This window comes from Mus musculus, chromosome 17, assembly GCF_000001635.26.
Source record: "Mus musculus strain C57BL/6J chromosome 17, GRCm38.p6 C57BL/6J".
NCBI lineage: Eukaryota > Metazoa > Chordata > Mammalia > Rodentia > Muridae > Mus > Mus musculus.
In genome coordinates, this window is record NC_000083.6 from 64,284,055 (window position 1) to 64,300,183 (window position 16,129).

Genomic DNA, 16,129 nt, shown 5'->3' on the forward strand with positions numbered 1-16,129 from the left:
CACTTTTTGTTCACAGAATATTTATTTATAACTTCCATGCTTGGCATGGCTGCTGTGGTCAAAGAGGAGTGGAGAGTCAGTGTGTGACCCTCATGGAGGTCACAGTGTAACTTCCTAACAGCTTGAATCGAACTGTTACTTTATCTACTAGGCGCATGGGAATACCACACAATTGGCTCACCAAAGTATACTGCCACCAGTCCCTTCCTTGTTATATACATGTAGTAACATGTAGCTACATACATGTTAGTATAGACAGATGTGATAAAACACTTGGACTTCAGACCTTACTGTATTTACCAGGGAATCCATTTCTACAAAAAGACCAAGCTATGTGCTATGTAAATAACAAGCCAACCACAGACCTGGAAGAGAAGGTAAGGAAGGGTCTTAGGACCAACGGAGGACAACAGAGATCTAGCATCTAACAGATGACAGATCATTTCCTTGCAAATCTAACCTTTGTCCCAGTAGATCTCCCTGATAGAAGGGTGGTGAAGCTATCACACTGTTGAAAGTGACAAAGAGTTTTATCTTAGGAACCTTTTCCCCAGGAGTAGCTTCATGCTAAGTTTTTCCTCAGGTGACGAAAACTAGATTGTTAGCCCACGCTATTTCAAAAAGCCAATGACATCAAGTCCATAACTTGCCACAATGAGTGGCTTCTAACAGCAGTATCATACAAACAAGTGTAGTTTTGGCCTAGGATGTACCAGCTCTGTCACCTTAACCCATGTAACAACCACTGCAATAGGGAACAGAACGTCAGTACATCTGGTGGTAACCACAATTGTACAAAACACAGAGTCCTTCCTAAGTCTCTATAACTAACTGAGAGTGTAAAGAAAGCTTGTTATATTGAAAAGGTAGGGTTTCAACTTATCTAGTTATGTGTCTCATCTCACAGATGGTATAGAGGAGAGCCAGGCTTCAGGAGCAAATGCACAGAAAAGCTTATCTGAGGGCATGGCTTAGGGGCCTGAGAACAGAAGGCCTTGAAAGCCAAGACAGAAATCCACTCACTATTCTTCAAGTTAAAGAAAATCACCTCAGTCTATCTTGTTTAAGGAAAGGGAAATCACTGGACCAGAGCCACAGTTTGCTAGAATGAGATGAGAAATGAAGCAGGTACTACCACAGGCAAGGAGGCGAAGGTTGAAGGGCTGGCGGGTGTGCAGGGGTGGACATGAGTCATAGGCTCAGGTACACACTGTGCAGATTTGTAGCCTCTATTTCTGCTGTCCTTCTAATTTCAGAAATATCTTCTAACTAGCATCACCTCTGCTACCGTGCACTAGAATTACAAGTTCTTTCCTACATAATTCTGATCTTAACTTCTGCTAACTTACTGTTACTTCTCCACACCAGGTGCTTATACTATGATATATAATATATACACACACACATTAAATATAATACGGACTATTTCAACTTTATATAAAATGTGAGGTAGATATTCTATTGTTTGAAATAGCCACCTATGCTATCATCAACATAACAGCAAATAAACAGGCTAAGAGAAAGCATCGGCCACAGTGCGGGAAGTCTTGAGACTCGATGCACACATGGTCTGCACTCATCCATTAGCAATCCTTGTGTTAACATGCAATTCACTCAAGTTTCTGACATGTCTTTGTAATTTGTACCATAAATTAAGGTTTATTTGCCATTTCTTTCTTTAACAAGTCATCTCTAACTTTTACTAATAGAGCTGCTGTTATTTATGCTTTTAACACTTACTAGGCACTGGCTGCCTCCTAGGTTATCACACTAGCTCTCACAACACTGTGATATACATATCACCATAGGAATAGATGTTAAAAAACACCTTAAAATTAAAACTGAAAAGCCAGCAGTAATCACGTAGAACACTCAACTTCAACGTAAAAGAGCACTGAATTTCATGGACATTTTTGTGTTCCATTTATCCAACTCAGAGCAAGTGTTCTACAGAATGAAGAAATTTAGTGCTATCACAATAAAAAATTCTAACCAAAATGAGTTGGGGGGGGGTAGGAGGGGAGGTGCAGAAGCACATAAATAAAATGTTTTTAAAGTTTGAACAGAAAAAAAAAGTACTTAGAAATATATTTTTAAAAATCTATTAGGTATTAGAAGAAAACCTGTACAATCACTTTGGAGGAAAAAAAAATAAAGAAAACCAATCCCACAAATGCCAACAACTGGGGACAGCATAGATGTGTGCACTGGTGGGTGGGGTACAGGTACTGGAGACAGGGCAAAGAAGCAGCTGAGGGAGGCAGAGGAATAATAGAAAATATTTCAGCAAACTAGAAAGTCCACAACCCAGGATGCAATGGCAACAGATGCTGGAAGGAACAGTGACCATCTCTACACTGGATTACAGGGACTTTAAACACAGGTTAAGAACATAGTGACAGTACAAGGCAACAGATGAGAAGAGAGGAGGGAAGAAGTGTGGGGGCAGGGCAGGGCTGTTCCAGGGAAGACAGAGCTACAACTGCAAGACAATGCCAGGAAAGCAACTTGGGGCTTCTACTAAGTTAGACGGTGAGCACTCCTCATGTGACAACAGAGATCATGGGATGTTAGTGAAACTCTTTATTTATTAAGTAACTCAAATACACTTAAAATTACTGGTAAGTCATTAAGGTAGGTCTATAAAAACTAGAGAAGGGGGTCACTTGATTATTGTATTTGTCTCATACATTATTTCTAGTAACATCTGTGCATACTTGCAAAATACCGTTTTATTATCACAATACACTTTGAGTGGTATAAAAGAGCCTTTTGAGATACTTCTGAAAACAATTTCAGGGCCCCGTAAATGAAAATACATTAAATAGCTGTTGTCTAGATATGTGTCTAGATGAAATAAGCTTAAAGGTCACTATTATTATTACTTGTATTAAGTATTGTGAAACTATTATGCATTAAGTTTTAAGAAGTCCTCTTGAAACTCACCTTCTGTAGCCAGATGGAGACACAGGGCTTATGAAAGAAGTGATGGCAAGGCAGCTCTGTGGCAATGTCATCCTTGATGTACTCGCTGCAGCAGATGGGACAGCACTGCTCCTGGCCGATGGCTAAGAACAACAAACAGTGCACATGTGTCAAGCATAGCATTCAACAGGAATAAGACTGATCCCATGTGACAGCCATGGAAGATGAAAGAGGCAGAGGTTGATCAGTTAACTGGCAAGTACGACTAGCAAAATAATTTGGAATTTCATCAGCATTCCTCTTTTAAAAAGACAGCTGGTTAACACTTAATCTTTGTGATTTTATTACACATTTTCTACTAGGTGAAAGTTTGTCAGCTTCTGGCTTAAAAATATATTTTGTAATATAATTTTATATTTTATATATATTTATATAAATAAATATATATACTTATATATATTACTTAACTACTTCATCTCCTAAGAGCCCAATGACACATCAAAGTCTACTACATGCCATGCATTCCACCTTGAGAACTTAGACATTACCGGTGTGGTCCTCTAGAACCAGAGTCTCTGGAAGCCCATCAATGCTTTCCTTACTGGCAGGTGGATTGGCCACCTCAACGTCTACTGCAAGGGACTCTAAATGTGCCAGCGCAGTCTGAAAAGGAAAAAGTATAGTTCTTTGTTAGAAGAAACTGTAAAATAGTAATGGGAAACCATCTTTAAGATGTCTCATCAACCTATATTTATCACATTCCCACATTCTTTTCTTGTTAGTCCCTTGCCTATTTAACCACCAAGATCATTAAGCCAAATACGTCTCCTTTACGTGTGCGCACGTACATAAGCACACACATACACGTCTGTAGAAAGCCCGTAAGCTTGGTTTTAGTTTTAGTAATAAGCTCCTTGCTCATTATAACTGCATTTTTCAAATGAATGGTCAGATCTCCTCTGTGGGATCAGCAATGTCAGAAAAAGGAGCGCCTTGGTGCTTACACTGACAGCTGTGTAACAAACTGACCCCTGTGGCTTTATTTACTTGCACGGGATCAGCACCGGCACACACTAGTTCACAAGTTACCCAGCCACCTTTATTTAGGGGCTAAGTCCCTGTAAGTGACTATCCAGGGAAGGCTGGGAGAAGCAAGTGGGCACAGCACATTTGTATGACTCATCCTCTCCCTTTCATCGACAGGCAGGCTGTCTCCTGCTGCGGCGGCTCTCACTGTGCGTTCTTACTGCACATGCTGCTGTTTCCTTTGCCTGGCGCTCTCTGTCCATCCTCTAAGTCCCATTCTTCCAGAAAACCTAGGCCAGTAATCCCAAGTCACAATGGAATCTTCTTTCTGATCTGCTCTCAATCAAGACAACTAATACTACACAGTTTATTACTTGTTAGCAGGCATATCCTAATCACATTGTAAGATCACAAAGCTATAACACTCCATCAATCTAGCTTAATACTTTATTTTTGAGATGGCTATCAAAAATGGGCCTCCTTTCTGGTATGAATTCAAAAATGTCGTAGCTAATACAGAAACAGTATGGTAACTTCTTAAACAATTAAAACTAGATTACTTAGCCAGGTGGTGGTGGCATACTCTTTTTAATCCTAGCACTTGGGAGACAGAGGCAGGTGGATCTCTGTGAGTTCAAGGCCAGCCTGGTCTACAGAGTGAGTTCCAGGATGGCCAATGATACACACTAAAAACACTGTCTCAAAAAAACCAAATAAATAACTAAATGAAAATAAATAAATAAAAACAGTTACTATGCAATCCAGCAATTCAACTTCTCAAAACAGCTGAAAGCACAGACTAGCACAGATGTATCTGGCTTATAATGGTCATACAGTGGGAAAGACGGAGCAAACCAAATGTGCACTGATAAAACACACACTCACATACACACACTCACATACACACACTCAAATACTCTGCACACATATATTCATAAAGATAAAAAAATATTTTTTTTGCTGAATACATTTCTCTAGGTATAAACCCAAAAAGTAAGCAGGCAGAGGAAAGGCCTCCCCCTATTTCATTAAGGAATGTCATGCCCAGTAAAATTTTGTGTTTAAGTGTTAGCTAAAATTTTTAATTTATCTGTACTGTAATCATAAATGAGAAAACTGTAACTCAGTTTAAACCAATTTTCTGCATTAATTTTGTATAATTACATCTTTATTGTGTGCCTATGTATGTGTGTGTGTGTGTGCAGGGGTATGGCTAGCAGAGCACATCTTCCCGAGCTGGTTCTCGCCCACAACGTGTTGGGTCCCTGGGGTTGAATTCTGCCTGCCAGACTTGTAGAAAGCACCTTTTCCCATTGAGCCATCTTTTCAGCCTTGAATTAAAATTTTTAAAAAACATTTTCTTTGCAAAGATGCTCAAGAAGTTATTACTTAAGACTATGTAGAAAGTTCTAATATCAGCTATAAAAAATTAAAGATGTTTGCTATTTTATTTTGTGCTCACTCAAACGTGAGATGCTAATATGAGTCTAATACATATTGCAAAGATCTGCACCAAAAGCTACTATGGGTCTAGTACTGGAAAAGAAATAGAAATAAAAGCAAGTACTGACAAAAGAGATGTGTTGCTTAGTACACACATAAATGAAAGCATGCAGGATTTGTTTTTGTTTTGAAAAGAATTCCAGTGTTGAGGTTCAACAGTATAAGGGGAGACCTAAATGAAAATATCTGGGTTTTTAATTGTGGATAAATACATTTCAAAATAAGTTTGTATGTTTTAGTTTAAGAAAATAAAAAGAAGGTAAGAAGAGGTAACAAATGTGTCCCACTGCTGAAAGTGTGCAATGTGTGAAAGGAAGCCAATCTAACTGCAAAAGTCTGTGCTCTGTGGACACCAGAGCCTCTCTGTGTCTGTGTGCGTTCATGTGTAAACAATCACAGTGGGAGTTATCCGTTAGAAAGATACCTCCATAGCCTGGGCTAAGCGCTCTTCTAGTGCCATGTAGGTAAGGAACTGAGGATCCACATAAGAAATAGCTTCAGCAACTCCAAGTCCGTCTGCAAAACCATCAAACAGGCTGAAAAAAAAAAAAAAAAAAAAAAACCAAAAGACCCATAAGTATCATTTCGGAAATCTTACAGTGAAGATAATTTTGTACTACCATATTGGTAGGCTGTACAAATTTTGCAAGCAGAAAACTTTTGAAATATTTGCATGTGAATTCTATGGACCAAAGAACATGAAGAACAACAGAAAAGCTAAGTATTAAATATAAAGAGTTAATATAGCCTATTGGCTGACCAGTCTGTGATCTCAGTGCATACAGTGTGCGATCCTCCCTGTCTGCTACTGACTCAGAAGCCTGCTTTACAGCAGTATTTTTACTCATTCAATCCTGTCCCTGTATTTTCCTCTCTGTTAATTTTAGTTTTCAATCTGGGTGAAGATGAAAATATGAGAACAAAAATTATTGTATTTGAATTCTATCACTAAATAAGAGCTCTCCCCAAGCCCCTGCACACTCTGAACTGCTTAATTTCTTTGGGTTTTACAGGATTTTATTTTCTCAAGCCTTCCCCAATCTCTCTTCTTCCCCTTGGCTAACAATCAGAGCACCTTCATTTATTAATAGCCAGAAAACTATTTTTCACCAAACTGTTCATTTTTATGACTTCTGGTGCTAAAGAACTATAAGCCCATCAAGAAAAAAAAGGTTTGAGTCTGGTGTAAAGCTATTTCCTTTATCCTTAAGTCAGATTACAAATTTTCCCTGGCCTTAGAATTAAGTATTTCAAAATTAGGACGTCCAGGCATGGTAGTACATGCCTTTATTTATCCTAGCATTGTGGAGGCAGAGGCAGTGGATTCCAGTGGGTTCCTGGCTACCTAAAATTACATACATTCTGTCTTAAAAAACAAAACAAAGCACCAAGTATGCCATTGGCCATTTGCTCTCTAATCTTGCTGCCTTGGGAATTAATTCAATTTCACTTCTTCTATGGTTTCCTCTGCAGGTAATTCCCACATTCTTATGTAGTTCCAATCTCTCTGCAGCTCCTGACTCACATTCCAGTTGCCTATGGGGTGCTCTGTGTAGATGGACTCACATCACTGCCTAAAATGGTTTGTCTAAAGGCTAACTTCTGCTGACTTCGATATCTTCTCAGCATTTGAGTATCAGAGTCAGAAACTGTCATACAAGGTAGCTTAAAACAGTTAACCAGTTGGCTACTATTGAATTACAAATAAAGTGCACAGGAGATATATTAAGGAAATTTAGTTTAGGAGTACTGGAAATCAACAAACATCACATAGAATACAGGAGCATTCTTACCCATCCAGACATTTTAAAATGAAAGGAATCACCAGTCTACTCTTGCAATACAACATTTTATCTAACAGTGAACAAGAATGCAAAGAGAGTGGCTTGTGATCAGTCAAACAGGATTTAATTAAATCACAGTTAAATTGAGAAATGCATTTTATGACTCTGACTAGCTCTTCATCTATAAAATAAATTAAATAGGCACACAAATAGCATACTGCAGATACCCAAGGAACTGAAGAAATAGTCCTTCCATGAATACTGCTCTGCAACAGGTCAGATTACAACTCTGAAACAACACAAACATGTCTACTTCCTACAGAAAATCCATCCAAAATGGCTGAGGTAAATTACTTCCATATCATTCTTCAGTAGCATAAACAAACCTGGACACTCAGGACATGATATCTAGTTGTAATTGGGCCACTAAAGAATAATCAGTGTTAAAAATTCATGTTTCAGAGGCAGAGGCAGGCGGATGGATTTCTGAGTTCAAGGCCAGCCTGGTCTACAGAGTGAGTTCCAGGACAGCCAGGGTTATACAGAAAAACCCTATCGCGAAAAACAAACAAACGAACAAATAAATTCATGTTTCAGATATGAATTACTAATGGATGCTAAACTAGCAGACAGAAGTTTGACAGTTGGAGAATAAACAGGGTACTTACAGTCTCAAAGTAGCCACTGGCTAAAAAGAGGAAATGTAATCGGACACTTCAAAGCTGTCTGCCATGTTTGTCTTCTGGTATGTACTTAGGACAAAATGTATCATTTTTTTTTGTTCTTTCTGCTAAAAATTAGTAACGCTATGTATGATATTGGAATTACAATGTGAAGGATAGTCCATAAATAAATGGCCTAAACTTTTAAAATATTTGTCAGAATTAAAAAACAAAGATTAACTGAAGAGATGGCCAGATTACAAAAACATGTTAGCTGAGTGTAATGACGATCCTGGATTAGATCAGATAAACATTTCCTATAAAGTCAGTCATGAGATAACAACGAACACTAGAGTAAGCCCTGGGGGTTAAAATATTAGTACTATACCAATACTATTTGTATGATTTAGCGATTACATATCATCTAAGAAAATGCTCACACTTTTCAGCAATTCATTCTAGAGTTTTTATAGGTAAAAAATAATTTCTGTGGACTTATTTATAAAATGGCCAGAAGAATTCATACCATAAATACAGAGAGAAAAGGAAAGGGAGAATGGTGTAAACACTGTTTTAAAATATTAACATTTAAGAGATCTTAGTGAAGGATATATGGGAATATCTGCATCATTTTTGCTGTCATTTCTGTAAGTCTGAAATTATTTCAGGTATTGACATTCAAAACCAGGGCCTTAATTTTTTTCTCTTAAAATCAATGCTACAAAGACGTGAAAGTCAAAGAAGGGTGAGAAAGAGGGAAACAGCCCATCTCTGGGGACAGTGACATCTGCGATGGGGGGGGGGGGGAACCTCAGCTCGCCTAGCAGAAGCAGCTCCTATAGTCTCCTCAGCGGTAACTAAGCACACAGCAGCAAGGCACTGACCTCCAGTCCACATCCAAGTCTTCACTCACGCTCGAGTCGTCCTCAAGGTTGTTGTTCCCATCCAACATGAAAGCTTCCGGCTGTGCAAACTCATTGGCAGGCTCATTCCCTTCATCGCTGCTGCTCTCATTGACCTCATTGTACTGTAACCAAGGGATCTCTCCCTCTTCCAAGGATGTCTGTTCCCTGACACAAACATTCAAAAGCAAGTAATAAAACAATGTTGCTTTAAACATATCATGCAGCATTTTGTTGCCATTCTACTTAGTATGTGTAACTTGCATTCTTGTTGTTTTAAGTCCTTGGTACTCAGGATTCAAAATGGCTGTTTTCCTTATCTGCATTTCAATGGAAAACAAAAGGGCAGGTGAGATAACAGTGGGTCATAGCTCCTGCTGCCACACTTAAGGACTTTGAGTTCAAGCCCTGAATGCACATGGTAGAGACAACCAATTCTTACAAGTAGTCCTTTCTCTCTCCCCATCCTCCCCACCCTCCTCCTCTCCCTCCCCCACCGTCACACATACACACACAAAACCTTTTTTAAAAGGTTTTATGTGTATGCTCGCATGTGTGTGTGTCCGGGTGTATGCGAGTACCCAGATTGTGCATGCCTGTACACACAACACAGAAGCCAAAAGAAGACATTAAGGATCCTCCTCTGTAATGCTCCACCAGTTCCGATGAGGCAGGGTCTCTCTGGGACTTGAACTTGGGACTTCCATTTTCTCTGTAAGCCAGCAGCCCCAGCTATGGTCTACCTCTGTCCTCTTTACCCTTCCTTTTTATTTATTTTTGAATAAATAATTTAATGATGCACCTTAGGATCTTTTGAACCAATCTGGAGATGAATAGCCATGTATACCTTGTTGATGATGTTAGTCATGTGACAGAGAAAGCACACGTGCGTGGGGGGGTGGGGGGAGGAGAGACAGAGAGGACAGAGAGGGAGAGTGCGCTCATGAGCGCGAGCTTGTTTCAACCTCAACTTGGATAGCTTCTCATGTTCAATAGTAAAGTTAGTGAAATATGTAAGAAGCAACTCCTGTGGCCTCCGGTCATTTTCTTTTTTCTTTTTAATATATTTTTATTAGATATTTTCTTCATTTACATTTCAAATGCTATCCCCGAAAATTCCCTATCCCCTCTCTCCTCCCCCTGCTCACCAACCCACCCACTCCTGCTTCCTGGCCCTGGCATTCCCCTATACTAGGGCATAGAATCTTCACAAGACCAAGGGCCTCTCCTCCCATTGATGGCCTACTAGGCCATCCTCTGTTACATATGCAGCTAGAGACACGAGTCCCACCATGTGCTTTCTTTGATTGGTGGTTTAGTTCCAGGGAGCTCTGGGGGGGGGGGGGTACTGGTTAGTTCATACTGTTGCTCCTCCTATAGGGCTGCAGACCACTTCAGCTGCTTGGGTACTTTCTCAGGCTCCTTCATTGGGAATCCTGTATTTGCCAGGAACTGGCATAGCCTCACAGGAGACTATAAGAAGCTCTATCAGGGTCCTGTCAGCAAAATCTTGTTGGCATCTGCAATAGTGCCTGGGTTTGGTGGTTGTTTATGGGATGGATCCCCAGGTAGGGCAATCTCTGGATGGTCCTTCCTTCAGTCTCAGCTCTGAATTTTGTCTCTGTAAACCCATCCATGAGTATTTTGTTCCCCCTTCTAAGAAGGATCGAAGTATCCACACTTTGGTCTTCCTTCTTCTTGAGTTTCATGTGTTTTGCAAATTCTCTTTACCTGTCCTAACGGGGCCACTCCCTGGGTCAAGCCAAGCCAACCACCACTCCTGACTTGTTACCCTAGATGCAGGGATCTCAACTCTGATCTTCAGATTGTTCAGCAAGTGATTACAACCATGGGCCATGTCTCCAGCCTCTACTTATACATTTTATTCTTTATTTTGCAAACATTAACATAACTCTTCTAGTTCTTTTCTGGTTAGTGTTTGCCTAAAATACCATACTGCCATTTTGGTTTTTATATATATCTATACTTTAAATGTGTCTTCTTTAGCTTTTTAATTCTACTGATAAACCTTTTCTTATAAAAGCAAAGATCAGTCTCTCTCTCTCTCTCTCTCTCTCTCTCTCTCTCTCTCTCCACACACACACACACACACACACACACACGTAACTGCAAGAACTATTTCTACAGCCTACCTTTTCACTCTTTTGTCTTTTCTTTTTGGGTGGATTTTAATGTTTTGATTCAAGTTTTAATTCCTTTTCCCTCTGGTACTGGGGACAAAATTTCATGTCTTGTGTATACCATGAAACACTCTGACACTAAACTATATTTCCAGTTCCTAATACATATGGCATTATTTTCCTCATTGCAATAGTTATCCTTAGAAAATTACTATACACATGCAACATAATAAAGTCAACTGATACTATAGCCTTCACCCAGCCATTTAAAAACTAATGGTGTCCAATGTTGAATTATATCCCTACTATACTTAACAACAGAACAAATTACCAGGTAAGTTACATAATGGATGATTTTGATGAAAACAGCTAATATCCCTCAAATGTATTTTATTTATTCTTATGCAATGGTATACAATCTCAAGCAAGAATGTTCTCTTAAACTTAAAACTATATTCAGTTGCCTACGTGTCATTGACAGTGCATAACTGATAACTAAGTTTCACAAATAAGTTCCTATATTCTAGTTCTCCTTGTCCATCTATTTGGTGATCAAAATGAAAACCTATGTTATTGGTGATTCCTCATTCTCCCTCAATATAATAACTTATTTTATTACTTAAAACTTCAAAATATTCTCAAACTTAAGACTATTTGTTTTTTAAAAGGAGAGCGCCTGAGCTGATAATCAACCCCAGGTTTTTATGCATACTGCCAAGAACTCTACCACAAAGTCATAGCCTCAGATATAAAGCTTGCTTTCTAAAACTCACAAGTATCACTAATCAGAACAATTCACTCTTTTTTCTAAAGTTATTTTTTATTTTAAAAAATCTTAAAAAAATTTATTGTGTGTGTATGTGCTGGGACAGGCACGTCATCACATCTTACAGAAATCAGAGTGAACTTGCAAGAGGACTTGATTATTGTTTCCCAGCATATGGCTTTTGAAACTAAAAATTGAAAGAATTTAGTTGTCATCAAAAAATGTTTAAATAATCAAAGATATTCACTTATAAAGTAGCTAGATAGTGTTTCATCACTCAATGCTAACAACATTTACCAGAATAAATAATTTATTTTAACAACAGAGGGAGAGTACAGAAAAGAAAGAAAAATATTATGTTTTTAAAGGAAAGCAAATTGATACTGATATCAATATCTACAAATCATGCTAACTTAGAGATTAATATCTTTAACAGAGAAGTTCTATACAAAATAATACAAACAATCCATCAGTAAACCGTGACCACAGAGTCAGGCTTTGTATATTTTTAAAAAGTAGCATGATTATCATTAAGAAGTTTAAGAAATAAAATTCCCTATGATCAACAGGCCAAAATGATTTTGTTACAATTTTTATATTGAAAAGATTTAAAATTCAATATTCTTGGTAGAATCCCATAAAATAAATTAAAAAGCTGTTATTCCTTAATTGATTTAAACAATGTTTTCCTCTAAAATTAGGAATAAAATGATGGTGTCTACTCTCTCCTCTTATTCAATTTCGTGCTTTTCTAAGCCTTACCTAGTTTAATATGGCCAAAGAAAGAAATAGAAAGGAAGAGGTCTATTAGTCCCTGTTTGGAGACAGTATGTTTCTATTCTTAAAGGACCTAGATTTCTACCAGAAAGAGAGCAGATTCACTAAGCACCTGAAACAAAGTAGCAGAATAGAATAAATAAACAAAAAAATCAGTAATTTCTATATGGCAGTAAATGATCTTGCTGAGAAATAATCAAGGGGAAAAATGACATTCACAACAGTTTCTAAAACGACAGACACAGACACATACATGGGGCTAGGAGAAAGAAAGATTCTAGCCTGTTCTACCGATGAAATATTACAAGGACAGCCAAGCTGAGAGCCACAGGCCCTTTCTACATTTTGGAAACAAAATTCTGTCAATTCATTTACATATTGCCTATGGCTGCATTTATGCTTCAATAGGATAGATGAGTAGCTACAACAGACACTGGCATACATAACCAACAATATTTATCTAGCTTTTCACAACTTAAGTTGACAACTCCTAGATAGGAATATTTCCATTCAAGTTATAAAGTCACAGATATTTACCATAGGTCACCAATGTCCTGGAAATACTATCCAATTGAGCTAGATAAAAATATTAAAACTTCAACAGCCTCCATTTCTTTGCATCAATCACTTGAATTTCCAAGACATGCTAAGTGTAATTTACCACAGATTTACCTTTTACAGCCGATTGTTCTCCCAAGTCTCTTCAGTGTGTGGCAATGGGCAACATTAATTCAGTTATTCTTAACTCAGCTGAAATGACCTTTCAAATAAGCAGTTTTCAACCTATGAGTTACAATACCTATCTCCAAAAATATTTATATTATAGTTTATAGGAGCAAAATTATAGTTATGAATTAGTAACAAAAATAATTTTATGGTTGGGTGTCACTATAACAAGAGGAACTGTATTAAAGACTTGTAACTCTAGGAAGTCTGCAAACTACTTTTGAAATACTCAAATTTCCTTTATAAAGCAATAAAAACATACATCCTATCCTCATAAAAATACTAGAATTGCTAGCATGGAAGCGTGTCCCCTACAAAGTAGCAATGCGCCATGCAGAGCCTATGTGTTCAACATGGGCTCCTACATATAATCAAGGGCATACCCTACATTTGGATGTGGTGATGCCGTTCTTGCATAATGCACACTTAAGTAAATGAGTCTCTCTGTTTAACATACCCCTCCTGAAGAGACAACTCTTGGTTTTCTTCCTCGGGGCCACTACTATCACTCTGCAGCTCAGGGTCATTCTCATCCTTTCCTGGCAGAGTTTCCCAGCTGTCATCGCTTGAGGACTGGTCTTTTTCTGTGCCAGAAAATCGGTGAGGCAGAGAAGCAGACCATTCCCCATCACTGCACTCTGAACTGCAAATCAGAACAGACATAAACTACCATCATACACTAAGTTATTTTTGTCAGATGGAGTCATTATGGGCTAGGTAGGACTGCTGATGCCTACGTTGAGTCAGGTGCTCATTCAATTAAAAAATAAAACATAAGTAAATAGATAACAAAAATAAATATTCAATGGAATGTAAAACTGTCAAATGATCATGGCTCATAGCAGGTTATGAAGTATATCATTTCATTTTTTCTTTATATTAGAATATACAATTAATGGTATTTAAATAAGAGTTTGGATATAGGGACCTGGGTAGGACAGGGGAGTGGAAAGGAAAACAAGGGGTAGGATCAGGTATGGAGGGAGACAGAAGAGAAGCCCAGAGGGCCTGGAGAATGAATAGAAATATGCAGCAGTGTGCGTGCATGTGTGTGTGTGTGTGAACCTCTAGAAAGTCCCAGAGACCTGGGATATGAGAGGCTTTTAGGACCCAACGGGGATGACCTTAGCTGAAATGCCCAACAGTGGCGAGACGGAACCTAAAAGGACCATCTCTAGTAGATAGACATGGCCCCCATCTGAGGCATGGGGCCAACCATCCACCTTCAAAATTCTTGACCCAGAATTGTTCCTGTCTAAAAGAAATAGATACAAAAATGGAGCAGAGACTGAAGGAAAGGCCATCTAGAGACCGGCCCAATTTGGGATCCATCCCATGTGCAGGCACCAAACCCTGACTCTATTACAGATGCCACGCTGTGCTTACAGAAAAGAGCCTGGCATGGCTGTCTCCACAGAGATTCTGCTAGCAGCTAAGACAGATACAGATAGAGCCAACCATTGGACTGAGTCAGGGAACCCCCGTGGAAAAGTTAGGGTAAGGACTGAAGGAGCTGAAGGAGACTGGAATCCCATAGGAAAAACAACAGTCTCAACTAACCCAGACCCCTGGGAACTCCCAGGGACTAACCAAAGAACATACTTGGGCTGGTCTGTCCCTCCCACCCCCATACACATACAGCAAGAGGACTACTGCCTTGTTTGGCCTCAGCAGGAAAGGATGGGCTTAATCCTGCAGAAACTTGCTGTTCCAGGGAAGGGGGATGCTAGCAGGGTGAGATGGGAGTAGGTGGATGGGTGGGCAGCACCCTCTCAGAAGCAGAGTGGAGGGAGGATGGGTGAAGAACTCATGGAGAGGGGACCAGGAAGGAGGGCAACATTTAGAATGTAAAATAAATAAAATAATTAATTAAATAAAATAAATACAATTTGGGAATCAAAAACAATGTCTGAAATGAATATGTATTACTCACCTGATGTAAATGAAACAGTTTTCTAATTCTATACTGACCCTTTCTAAAAAAAGGACTCTGGGCCTGTATTATTAATACTCAGTAATTCTTTATAAAGGAGAAACTTTTTTTTTTTCCGAGACAGGGTTTCTCTGTATAGCCCTGGCTGTCCTGGAACTCACTTTATAGACCAGGCTGTCCTGGAACTCAGAAATCCACCTGCCTCTGCCTCCCAAGTGCTGGGATTAAAGGCGTGCGCCACCACGCCCGGCAAGGAGAAACTTTGAAGCAGCCAGCAATGATCGTCTTCTTTCCTTACACAGACTATCACTGTCCTCTGGGTGTTGTACTTCAATGCATTCTCTCTCCATCAAAATGTCATAACAACAACCTGGCCCCTTCAGGACTGGACCAGACTTCATTTCTTTGAAGGTAATTGTCAAAAAATTGCCTTTGAGCAAGGACTAGGCACTTGGCTTACTTGGTCCAAATCTCTGTACTGCAGCTACTTCTTTAACACTGCATTTATTTTTCTTAAGCATTAAGTAAAATTTGTGAGACACACTGGATTTGGGCTTAGCAAAGCAGAACAACCAAGAGCTTTCCCCATCAAGCTCTGGTGGCTGTAGATAGCCTAGCCAGGTAACTAAGCTGGGACTTGTGAAGACTAACGAGCTAAGATGTAGTTAGTAAGCTGTTCTCTATGCCTCACATCCTGCACTAGTTCTGGGATATGCCCAATTCATGAATCATTTTGATCTTGTTTTACTAAAACAAACAGTATTACAAAATTTAATTGATCTAAGGTATTTTCCTAGTTACATACAAATAAAATCAGTTTCCTTAATAACTTACTGGCAGTTTCCAAGAAGACAGAAGAGCTAAATGTTTACTAGCTCTTAGTGGATACTAAGGACTATTCAACCATACAGCTTTAAATGTAGAATTTTGTTGGTATTATTTGACTTGAAAAGGCTAGCAAAAGGTATTTCTAAGGATGTTCCA

At 38.9% G+C, this 16,129-nt stretch overlaps 1 protein-coding gene across 2 annotated transcripts in view; it reads right to left on the reverse strand.

Annotated features, from left to right (window-relative positions):
* Positions 1-16,129, reverse strand: part of Pja2 (praja ring finger ubiquitin ligase 2) — a 50,878-nt gene that overhangs the window by 3,049 nt on the left and 31,700 nt on the right. Inside the window, exons 5-9 of one of the 2 annotated variants that reach the window (NM_001025309.1) lie at positions 13,670-13,855; positions 8,785-8,970; positions 5,879-5,990; positions 3,474-3,588; positions 2,947-3,068 (exon numbers count right to left, since the gene is read on the reverse strand). In NM_001025309.1, the coding sequence (NP_001020480.1) occupies positions 2,947-3,068; positions 3,474-3,588; positions 5,879-5,990; positions 8,785-8,970; positions 13,670-13,855 (721 nt within the window). The remainder of the gene's footprint in view (positions 1-2,946; positions 3,069-3,473; positions 3,589-5,878; positions 5,991-8,784; positions 8,971-13,669; positions 13,856-16,129) is intronic. The other variant, NM_144859.2, reaches the window with a different exon arrangement.